This window comes from Cynocephalus volans, chromosome 12 (assembly GCF_027409185.1).
Source record: "Cynocephalus volans isolate mCynVol1 chromosome 12, mCynVol1.pri, whole genome shotgun sequence".
NCBI classification, from domain to species: domain Eukaryota; kingdom Metazoa; phylum Chordata; class Mammalia; order Dermoptera; family Cynocephalidae; genus Cynocephalus; species Cynocephalus volans.
The window spans coordinates 71,400,673-71,413,123 of NC_084471.1; the positions used below are offsets into that span (position 1 = coordinate 71,400,673).

At 42.4% G+C, this 12,451-nt stretch overlaps 1 protein-coding gene across 1 annotated transcript; it reads right to left on the reverse strand.

Annotated features, from left to right (window-relative positions):
- Positions 1 to 3: 3 nt before the first annotated feature.
- Positions 4 to 588, reverse strand: CCDC184 (coiled-coil domain containing 184). The gene has a single exon (XM_063115813.1). It carries the CDS (start codon positions 586 to 588, stop codon positions 4 to 6), a length of 585 nt encoding a protein of 194 aa, XP_062971883.1.
- Positions 589 to 12,451: the final 11,863 nt, after the last annotated feature.

The window sequence follows — 12,451 nt, forward strand, 5'->3', positions numbered from 1 at the left end:
CCCTCACAGGGAGGCCTCGCCGTCCAGATGCAGCAAGGTAATGTCGGGCAGGTCGAGGGGCTCCACAAGTGGCCCGTCCCCGCCAAGGAGACCAGCACAGGGACTCTTAGGGCGCTCACAGTGACTGGTGGGTGTGGCGGGGCTGGGCATCTCCTTCTCTTCGTCGTCGTCCTCCTCGTCCTCAGGATCGCGACCCGGCAAGCCGCTGTCCCCGATCCTAGGCGAAGGGGTCTCCGGCTCTTGGGGGGCGCCCGGGAAGCTCCCCTTGCCGCCGACCACGCCCAAGCCGCCCTGGCGGGGCGCCGTGGTCATAATCCGACACATGGAGACGATGGCCCGCTGGTTGGCGCACACGTCGTCCGAGAGCACCTGGATGTGCGAGGCCTGCTCGTCCAGGGCCCCCCGCATGGCCCTCACGTCCTCAAACAGGGCCTGCAGCTGGGCCTTCAGGTGCTCCATCAGTTCCTTCATGCCGCCGTTGTACTCTCCGGAGATCACGTCCCCCACGGCCGGCACGGTGGACACCTCCAGAGGGGCCGGCATGTCGCCGCCGTCCTTGGTCATGATCTCCAGCAGACCGTCCTCCATTGAATGGCAGAAGCGGGCAGTGGCGGCTCTGGGTCGCGTCCAGCCCGGCCTCCGGGGTGGGGGCGGGGGCGTGGGGGAGAAGTCCCGGGAGGGGCGGGGAAGAGCGGGGGGAAGAGGAGGCTCCGGGAGGGGCTGCGAGCCGACGTGAGGAGCCGAGTCCCGGGCGGAGGGCGCGGGCCGGATCGGGGGAGGCCGGAGAGAGACGGCGGGACGAGGACCCGGCGGGGGTCCCAGGGCCGGCCTCTCTCGGGCTCGCCCGGGGGCGAAGGCGCCCTGCCCTACTGCGCCCGTGTCGGCGCCGCCCTCCGGACGCCACGAGCAGCGAGTGCCCGTCGGTTCCCAGGGTCACAGAGGCGCTCGCGGAGGGACCCCGGCGAGGTCGAGGCAGGTAGCGCGTCGAGCTCGGGACTCCCCTTGGCCATTAACGGGCAGCGCCCGCGAGTGAGGCTGGAGCGGCAGGGCGGGTCTCCCAGCGGCGCGGCGGATGCTCCTCTGTTTCCAAGGCGACGCACGGCACGTAAATGACGTGTGTCTCCATGGTAACCAGGAAGTGGAGAAGAAAAAGGAGAGGATGGCTGGGAAGCTGCAGTGGGGCTTGGAGTCTGGGCTAGCGGGTGGGGCGGGCGGGGAGGAGACGCTGCAGTGGCCTCAAGCGAGGCTGGAAGGAGCGTGTGGCTGCAATGTTTAATAGGGAAGCATGAGAGAGCATTTTGCTGCTTAAACGCCCAAGCCCGGGAGAGATCATTCCTCCCCCAGTCCGGGTATGAAGACACTGACTGCCTTAGAAGGATCTTCACCAGCCCGCATTCCTTTTGCAGAGGATGGCGCTAGAAGCGGGTCCTGCTTCCCTGACCTCCAGCCGTCCGCAGGAAAGCAGAGAGGGTACAGAAGCCGATGCTAATAATTCCAGACTTGAGCTGGGGTGCGGTGGCGCCCTGGAGGCGGCCCCGACAAGCCTGGCGGTGCAGAGGCGGGGCGGGGGGGCACTACGGAGGTTTCTGCCTCTCCCTTTGGCTTCTGCAGTAAATTAGCCCTCTCGCTATAGAAAGCACAGGATCTGGGAAAAGATGGGGTTCCCTCCTATATGAAACTCAACCGCTCCTGTCAAGTACTTAAGTTTAAAGAATGAAAGCTCCATAAGGACAGAGAGTTTGTCTCCCCTGCACCCTGCATCACGGAATCCCCAGCAGCTAAAATAGTGCCTGGCACGTAATAGTAAGTAGATGCTCTTGTATATTTGTTGAATGGATACTTTAATAAGAACCACCGAGTCTCATGCCCTTGTCCAGAACTCTCCAGCCCACACGTAGTGGATTTTAGGAGACCTGAATTCAATTTTATTTCTGCCTTTTATTAATTCAGAGACTTTGGCTAAATCATCTTCCTGATCTGTTAGGGGATCAGAATGGATAATCTATAATATTATTGCTAACTCTGAATAACACTCTGCATCAGCTCACAGGTGAAAGGTGAAACTGTTGACAGAAATGGGGAGACTCTATGTAAGGGTAATTGCCTCCTCCAGTGCACATGTTCAGACATATACTGAGTGTCCCCAACCTTTGTGACAACCCCTTTCCCTATTTGAGGGGTGGAATGGGAAGGGAGGAAGAGGAAGAAAAATTGGATTTAATATATTTACAGAGAACACCAGATTGAGAAGCATTCAGCACCTGGGCAGTAGCATATTAATAAAGACCCCTAGTAAATGGGAGAATATAGGTGATCAGAAACCAAAAATGAAGTTCACAAGAACAAATAAACCTGGTGAGGACAAACAAACGGTATCACTTCAAAATAGAGAAGAGCTAGGTATGGGTGAGTGTATTATATATTGAAAGTTCAACAATAGCAAATGTGTTACCTTGTAGTTTCCCTGGCTGTGTGCTCTACTGATGAAGAGTGAGACTGGCCCAGAGAAACCTTTGTGGCACTAAAGAACTGTTTGGCCTATGCCTGTCTGACTGCTATTAAAATAGAAACAAGGTGGGAATATCCCAAATGTCCAATAGCAGAATGTTTAAATAATCTAAGGCACTGCTGATGTAATAAGGTATTATGCAGTCCTTAAAATTTTGATTTCCCAAAACAAATTAAAAACCCCACAGTATGTATTTTCTAAAACTAATGATTCAATCCTATTTTCTTGCTCATCCTTCCTTCCTTCTACAAACCTGTGGTGTTCTCACCTTGGTTATCACTCCTGCCTCCACCATATGCCCCAAACATGGTTAATAACACTTTAGGTTATTCCTAAAGCTCTGACTCAGGAATGCTCTGACTCAGGGCAGAAATGCTTTCCCTTGATTTCCCTGTGCACAGCTGAAGTTGGCTGGTATTTACAAAAAGACTTTATTTTTAAAACTATAGAAAAACTAGAAACAGAGACAGGGCACATAAAAACAGCTGAGCTTGCCAGAAAAGACTGGCATGGCTACAGGGTTTGTTACTTCACATCTCTTGACCAACACTTCACATGGAAGATTTCATCTTGCCAGTTCTCTCACCCTTCAGAGGGTCCCTACCTTCTACCTACAGTGGCCCTGTCCCCAGCATAGGGCCTCCCATCTTTGCAATCCCTTAAGCTTACATTAAACATAGCCCCATACAGTAGGAGCTGGATTATGTCATCATTCAAGGCCCTTTGCCACTATTGTTAAGAATACCATAAATATCAAGGCTTTCAGCATAAGATTACATTATGCTGCCCAGAGGTGCTGGCCATGAAGTCCCCTCAGAGTACAGGGGGTCTGAGCCCAGAGGAAGGGGAAATTATTTCAGAAGCATGAAAGGCAATGGGAAACAGGTACAGCGATCAAGGGGTATGGCTGATCCAGTCAAGTTCAAGGTGAGACATTTGAGAGCCCAGCGTAGGTGGGAACTGGGGGAGTGGACCAGTAGCAGGACTTGAAAACATAGGGAGGAAACATGGGTGCATCAGATTCAGAACCAGATAATTTGAGGAATTTCGTGTGAAAATGAGACATGGGAAAATAGGATAAGGGTCTAGTGTTAGGAAAATAAGGGGGACAGATGCAGAGCCTCGGCCAGCTGGCTGGGTTGCAAGGCTGGGTCCTCTGGATGCCAGTGCCCTAGAGTCTGTTGCATGGGTCCACTCCCAAGCAAATGGGAGCTGGATGGGTACCGTGGCCATCCCATAGAGTATTCAGAGGAACTGCCACATAGCGAGAGAAAATAACCTACACACTTTTCTTCTTGCCTTTCTCTTTTCCTCTGGGAATCACCTTGGCTGTTCTGTTCCTTCATCCCAGCCTCGTCAGTCCATGCAGGAAGAGACCCCATGCTGCATAGATATAGGTCTTCATCAGGTACACTCAGTTCCAAACATCACATTCTCACTAAAACTGTGATTCTGAATAGTCTCTGCCATTTCCCTCTATCTGGTTCTAGTTTATCTCCAATTTCTATTTCATATAGCTGGTGCACTTTTTGCACTATAAATCCAATGAAGATGCTCACTCAACTCACATCTAGAACAATGATCTAAAACAAGGTACAGCTTAGTGCTATACCTTAGGTCCAAAATCCCAGATGTTATCCTCCAAATGTAACTGTTATGAAGCTGAACTGCCTTGTGGCCCATTTCAGCACAATATCACATTTAAAAGAAACATATTCAATAGCAAAAAGAATTAAAAAGCAATTTAGTTTATTACAGTCTCTGAGAAAATTCTAAAGGGGTTTACAGTCTCAGTACAGAGCAAAACATTAAACTTTCCTCTCCTCCATCTCATGCATTATGGCACAGCTGCTGCTGTTGGTCTCCTCCTCCTCCCCAAATAGCCCCAAACATTCTTTCAAGCCTTGCCCTTGTTTTCTCACTCCCCAGCTCCCTCCACCACTTAGATGCATTCTTTTTCTCTCCTGCAGGAAGAAACTTCTTGTCCTTCTAATGTAAATTATTTAAGCTTATTCCAGCTTATTTGATTCTGTCCTTCATTCCTTCCATGTGTACAAGCACCAGGAGCCCCAGCTGTTCATTACAGGGGTCTTCTCAGAGGGTAAAAAAGACAGAGGCTGAGAGTACTTGTATTGTTGTGGTGTCTGTCTGTCACATAGACTAGATTTTCTCAGCTGGAGAGAGTGCTTTACCTGGTGTCACAGCCAACCATCTTCAATTATCTTCCCCACATTTGTACAGAGAAATGGACATGGTGACTTGTAAGAACCCTGATCCCTTGTGAGCCTCTGACCAGAGAGGGGGTCTAACTATCCACATCTTCAAGAGTCTTTAATGTCACAGTCATAGCCATGAGGTGAGCTACACACCCACCCCCCCACCTAAGGCCTGAGCTGGACTTGCAGTTGCTTGCTCCGTGACCTCAAACAATAGTCTTTAAGGAGTCTTTAAGGCCACCTGACTCCCTTCTTTCTCTTCTCAATTAACTTCACTGAGAGAATTCCAGAGAGCTTCCAACTTCTCACTTAATCTGAATGTCCACTGGAAGTAGCCCCTCACTGCAATTAAACCTATTTTGCCAGTGTCTCTTCTGTCTCCCCTTTCTGCACTGCCCACTGCAACTCTTATATCAACACTTGCAGAGGTCCACCCCTCTCCCCGTCCCCAGTGCATGTTTAAATTTGTACCCTGTGCCACTATGACATGACTGGTCCTACTCCAAGTGTTGCTGGGTAGCTGGCCACAGACATAGAAGCATTCAGCGCTCTGGAGCCACTGATAATCCCTTCTGTGGAGCTTCATGCACCTTCCATCCTCTCCACATATTTTCTGCCCCCAGAAAGTTGCCGTTCTTGAAACAGCTCAGAGCCTGGTTTGGCTCCAAGTCAGAATCCTCCTGACTTGGAGGATTGATAATGCTGATAATGCTCCATCACTGAAAGCACCCAGTTTCTGGTTCATTGGGGACAATTTTGCTTGACAAATTGCCTCTACCAGGGTATCAGTCCAATTTGTAGGAAATTATGCCCCATCTAGGGTAGAGTAGGGACTGTGGTGTGTGTGCCACAAACTTACCTTTCATTAAGGGAATTTTTAGAAACTTAATGTCCCTCAAAGCCAACTTACGCAAATGTCTAGGCCCCTGAGAACAGTGCCACTCATGTCTTGAGGAAGTCTGTGGCATTTTATCCTAGTCAATTCATACAAACTTGTGTAGGTTTCATTCTTATTAACACATCTGGTTATGCTCCGTCCATCCCTCTCAGAGGCCCTAAAAATAGTGTTAGAAGTGGTTTCTACCACTTCTGTCTTGTTATGAGATAGAATCCCAAGGGCCAACAAGGCACTGTTAGCTGCAGTTTAGCAGCCACTGCAAGGGGGCTCTTTGTTTCTATTGCACAGACACAAATGGGGACTACATGGACAGGTTCTTCAAAATGTAATCCATGTCTTCAAAGTACTGCAGCAGTTTTGGATCTTAGGCAGAAGTGAGGAGAAGGGCCCTTTACCAATTTTTTCACCCAGACTCTGAAGCCTCTGTTTTTTTTTTTTTTAAAGATGACCGGTAAGGGGATGTTAACCCTTGACTTGGTGTTGTCAGCACCATGCTCACCCAGTGAGCTAACCGGCCATCCTTATATGGGATCTGAACCCTGGGCCTTGGTGTTATCAGCACCACACTCTCCCGAGTGAGCCATGGGCCGGCCCAACAAAGCCCCTGTTTTAACAAGGCTTGTGTGAAAACAGCTCCATCATCTATGGTCAGCCACATGTTCACAGTCCATAGGCACTGTTTCTTTGTTTTAAGGTACAGGTATCCCCTTCACTCAGGAACTCTCTAATTCCTTTACTTTGCTTTAATCTTCTCCAAATCAGTTATCAACATATTATACTATATTTTTACTTTAATTTATTAATTTGTTTGTTGTCTTTCACTCCCAACTAGGGTGTCAGATCCATTGGGGTAGGAATTTTGTTGTTTACTGCTATATCTTTGGCATCTAGAATAGTGCCTGGCCCATGGTACATGCTCAATAAATAGTTGTTAAGTAGATAAGTAAATGAAGTCTCAATCCATACCTAGAAAAAGAAACATCTCCCTTGAGGACATGTAGTTTGCAGAGCTCCATCCAACTCTGCCGTATTTTTGAGAGTAGTTTAGCTTCTTTAGTTTCAACCGTCTACTTTGGTGATCTATGGCTTATGTTCACACAGTTAAGTGGCCCTTTTAGTGGTCTTTCTTGAAACAATTACTTTAGAGACACATGGAGTCTCCATCTCTTGCAAAACAGAAAAATGCTTGTAGCTTTGAAATGAGAGCTATCACCTATCCACCCAGTCTAACCCCATCAGTGTATTCCACCACTATCCGCATCAAAGTCTCAAAGATATTAGGGCCAAGTTTTGTCAGAACTTAGGATTGAAGGACTGCATGCTCTCTGCTCCCCTCAGCATTGCTTGAGAATGTAATATGTCAAGACTGTATCCCCATACTGTGTTTTAAGGAGAACTCCTGATTTATACTCTTTTTCTGCTGGAAATGGCCTCAAAAAAAAAAAAAAAAAAAGCACTCTGTTACTAGTTATAAAAGTGACAGCTAACTGAGAAAGGGATGTTATGAATATAAAGGTTAGTGTACTTTAAAGCTGGTGTTTCTCTTCGCTCTGAGTTCCTGAACTGGCAGTAATTTAGGGTAATGTTAGCCCAGGGTACTTTTTACTGTAATAAAATCTAGGCTTTTTTGTCCCTTCCCTGCTTCTGCTCTAAAAGCAAACCAAACAAAGACTCTCTACATTGATCAAATATGTAACAAAGAATATATAAAGATCAGTCTTTCAAGAATAGTAAAACTAAATTAAAATCAAACATCAAACATGGATCAGAAAAACAATATTCCAGGAATTGCAGTTAGTCTCTAAACATGCTAAGTGAGACCACTTCAGTAAGGCCTTGTTATTCCCCACAGTGTTGTCTGGGTCTCTAAGAAGCAGAGGGAGACGTTACGGGAAGCTCACTGGTGATTGCCTGGACTGAATGAATTAACCTGGGACTAGACTCTCCACGGAGGGTGATCCTGAGTCACGTATCCAATCTCTTATTCATCCCGGTTCATCTATCACCGTATTGCACACCTGCTTCCAGTTGCGTCTTGTACTATTAAAAATCAATTCCCTCTTACCAATTGGCATTAGTGGCTTTTGCTGCTCAGCAGAATAATGAGTATCATCCAAGACACTTCCAGGTGTGATAGGTAATAAACTGCCCACAATCTCACATTCTTCACATTGAAATCACTGATAGTTAAATTGCAATGAGTTCTGGGTTACATAAGGCCTTTCTGCTTCATCTTTATGGGCTTTTATTAGTTTTGGGGGGAGACATTCTCTGCCTAGGAAAAAGTGATTACGGAGAAAGGTTCTAAGAGATGGAGATGGAGCATGGGTATAATGTAATTTGAAACCTAACTCTGTAATTTGAGACCTAAGGTCTAATGGAAGAAAGGAAATAATCAGCAGAGATGTGAGAGAAGGAAAACCTAAAAAGAACTTCTCTGTGGATTTTTAACTCTGAGACAAACTAGCATTATTCCCCACTTCCACTGTGAGGGCAAGATGCAGACTGAGGCATTTAGGTAAGATTTTTTTGAAGAACTTCTTGAGAATGATGGATATGTGGGAGAAAGGAGTCTGAGACTCCTTTTCAGGAGGCCTTGCAAACCAGGAGAGAGATTCTTACTTGTCTGAGGTCAGCTTGGGAAAAATAGATTTATTTATCCCTGAGACTAGCTCTGTGGTTACCATATATACTTCTCTAGTACCCACAGATACCTTTCTAATCCATTTCCTCCTCCCCATTTCTAGAGCAATGCCTTACTTCAGGACCTTGCTATCTCCTGCCTGGAGGATTATTCCTGTTTTGGTCTTTCCTCTGCTTTTCCCTTCTCTGGCCTCCCTGTGCATCCATCTCCTCAAGACGGTCAGAAGAATCTACCTACGATTCAGAGTTGAGCCTTTTCATATCCCAGCTTAAAATGTTCTAAAGTCTTCCCATAACTTCCAGCCTCACTTATTCCCACCACTTTCTCCCTCACTGTGTCCCCTCTAATTACACAAATCTGCTTGTAGTTCCCATACCCCTGCACACTGTTTTATACCTCCATACCTTTATTCATGCTGGTCTCTTATGTTCAAAATGACTTTCTTGCCTTTTTTTCCCCCCTTGCTTTTCTTTTGTACGTTTATTAATTGTGAAATATGACACAAATACATAAGGTAAATAAACACACATGTAAACTATAATGAAAAAGACAATGCCTATGTAATCACTACCCGGGCCAAGAAACAGAATATAGCAAGCATTTATCATGATTCCCTCCATCCAGAAGTCCCCACTCCTACCTTACAGTCAAAACCCTCTCCCTCCTATAGGTGACTACTATCTTGATTTTCACAGTAATAATTCCTTTGCTTTTCTTTATAGTTTATCACATGCTTATACATTCCTGTACAATATAATATAATTTTGCCTGTGTTTGAACGTTATGTGAATGGAATCACAATTAATTTATTTTTTAAACTTTATAGGAATGGAATCTCAAAATTTTTTTGTCTCTTGTTTCTTTTGCACATTTTATCTGTAAAAGTCATCAGTGTTGTTGGGGTACCTGAGGTTTGTTCGTTTTTCACTCTTCTATTGTATTCCCTTGTATGAAGGTACCAAAATGTACATATCTGCATCTACTGTTGCATTCTACTGTTGATGGACATTTCAATTGTTTTCAAATTTAGGCTGTCACTAGCAATGCTGCTATGAATAGTCTAGTAGATGTCTCATAGTGCACATAGCCCAAGATTTTGCAAAGGGAAAACTTTATACATAGGGCTAGATTGCTGAACTGTGGAGTATGCTTCAGTTGTATTAGAGGATATCAAATTGTTGTTGAAAGTGGTTGTAATAATTTCCATCCACCAGCAGGGTAAAAGTTCTCATTACTTCACAGTCTCTTCAACACTTGGTATTGTCCAACTTTTAATTATTGACTTACTCTCTGATGTAATCCCAAGTTCCTAGAACAGTGCTTGACTCATAGTAAACACATGTTAAATATTTGTTGAAAAAATATTTTTTAAATTTTCCAAAATGTGAATTTTCTAGTTGTCTTTTTGTTGTTGATTAATAGCTTAATTCCATTGTAGTTGAAGAACACTTCCTGTTCAATCTCAATCTTTTAAAATTTTTTGAGACATGATAATAGGCAAGTTTTTGCTTATAATTCTTATATGTATGCATTATGAAGGAATATGTGTTTTGCATTTGTTGGGTGCAAGGTTTAGATATGCCTATTAGGACAAATTTTTAATTTTGTCTACTTACATTACAAATTACTAAGAAAGGGTTATCATAATCTTTCACTATGTTTATGAATTTATACTTATAGTTCTGTTAACTTTTGCTTTATATATTCTGGGACTATGTTGTAAGTGTAATTCAAATTTTTTAATTGTTGTGTTTTCCTGGTGAATTGAAACTTTATCATTATTAGGTGGTTTTGTTGTTCACTAATAGTGCTTTTCGCCTTAAAGTCAATTTTTATCTAATTTTAATATAAACACATCAGCTTTCTTTTGGTTGAGGGTGCATAATATATCCTTTTTCATTGCTCTACTTTCAACCTCTGTTTCCTTAAGATTTGAGTGTATATTTGCTAGATAGCATACAGTCAGATTTTGTTTTGTTTTGCTTTTTACCTATTTTGACATTCTTTGTCTTTTATTAAGAGCATTTAGTCCATTTAGATTTAATATTAATATGATTAATATTTGGATTTAAAATATATTTGTGGATTTGTCTACTTTTCATTTATATTAGGTTTTGCTTCCTATGTTTTGAAGCTCTTTCATTAGATACTTAACAATTTAGAATTCTTATATCCTTTTTTTGAATTGTCCCCTTTATCATTAGGAACAGTAATATTCATGGCTCTGAAGTTTACTTAGTCTGATATTAATAAAACCATTTCAGCATTTTTATGAGTGTTTGCATTGTATATCTTTTTCATTTTTTTCCTTTTGTCTTATCTGTGCCTTTATATTTAAAGTAGGTTTCCCATACACACTTGGCTCTCTTTGTCCAACCTGACCATCTCTACCCTTTAATTGGGATGTTTAGACCATTTACATTTATTTCAGTTATTGATAAGATGAACTTTAATCTATGATCTTCCTATTCATTTTCTATTTGTCACATCTGTTCTTTGTTTCTTTTTTCTTATTTTCATTCCAATATTTAGATTAATTGAATTTTAAAATGATTCCTTTTTACCTCCACTATTAGCTTATTAGCTCTACTTCTTTTTTTGTTGTTGTTGTTGTTATTGCTCTAGAGCAGTCCTTTCCAACAGAATATTCTGTGGTGATGGGATTCTTTTATACCTGTGTTGTTCAGTGCAGTGGTCACTAGCCACATCTGGCTATTGAATACAGTTATCCCTTGGTATCCATGGGGGATTGGTCCCAGGACCCCCCACCTATACCAAAATTCAAGGATGCTCAAGTCCCTTATATAAAATGGTATAGTATTTGCATATAACCTATGCAATTCTCCCATATACTTTAGATCATCTCTAGATTTCTTATAATACCTAATAAAATGCCTAGATATCACTTAATTTGCATGGATTCAATGCAGTACTTGATGCATGGCAAATTCAAGTTTTGCTTTTTGGAACTTTGTGGTATTTTTTTTCCCCCAAATATTTTCTATGCAAGGTTGGTCAAATCCACAGATGTAGAACCTACAGATAAGTTGGGCCAACTGTACTTGAAATGTGATGACTGTGACTAAGGAACTTAATACTTAATTTTCTCTGATTTTAATTAATTTTAATTTTAATTAAAATAACCAGATATGAACCATATGTATGGAAGAGGTGTATGACTCAAATGATTCATAGCCAACTATCAGAAGGACATAAAATACAACTGAATTTTTCAGTAAGAGGAACAAAGGGAACAGATCATTCTGGTCTGTTTCCATTAATTTTAGGCACTAGTACTGTTTGCTTTTCCATTTGAAATGTTAAATGTGTATGAGTTGTTAGCAATTGTATCTTAAATAAAAAACACCCAATCCATAAATAAATAAATAAATAAATAGCCCCATGTGGCTTGTGGCTAGCATAGTGCAAAGTGCAGCTCTAGAATTTATTGTATGCTCCTATAACTTATCATAGTTTACTTTTGGGTAGTGTAAGAACCTTATAACAATGAAAGGCTACTTCAAAAACTTCACTGAAAGACTTGTATTATCTTTTAATTCTATTTTTTCATGAACTTTTTAAAGTACCCTCGTATACTTTCAGTTCCTTCCTTGTGTTCTTTGTGTTTTTGTTGTCCTACATATTGCTGCTGTGTATGCTAAAACCTCAGGTTCATTTTTATTATTTCTACTTTAAATAGTCATTTATCTTTTTAAGAGATTAATAAGTGAGAAAATATTTTTCATATTTTACCTATATTTATCATTTCTCACACTCTTTATTCCTTTATGTTGATCCAAATTTCCATCTGTTATTATTTTTCTTCTGCTTGAAGAACTTCCTTTAACATTTCACCTTTTACCTATCTAAAAAAAAAGGCTTTATTTTACCTTTATTTTTGAAAGATATTTTTGCTGGGTAAAAAATTCTGGGTCAACCTTGTCTTCTGCCTTGCATAGCTTTTATAAGAAATCTGCTGGCACTATTTTCTTTGTTCCTGTATATCAGGGGATGGCAGATTTTTTTGCAAAGGGCCTTATAGTAAATCTTTGAGGCTTTGCAAGCCATATGGTCTCTGTTGAAACACTGAACTCTGTCATTATGGAACAGAGACAGCCATAGCACATATGTAAATGAATGTGTATGGCTGTGTGCTGATAAAATTTTATTTACAGAAACAGGCA

Bases quoted from the DNA above. Each gene is read 5' to 3' on its own strand.
- CCDC184 (XM_063115813.1), bottom strand. From the start codon at position 588: ATGGAGGACGGTCTGCTGGAGATCATGACCAAGGACGGCGGCGACATG.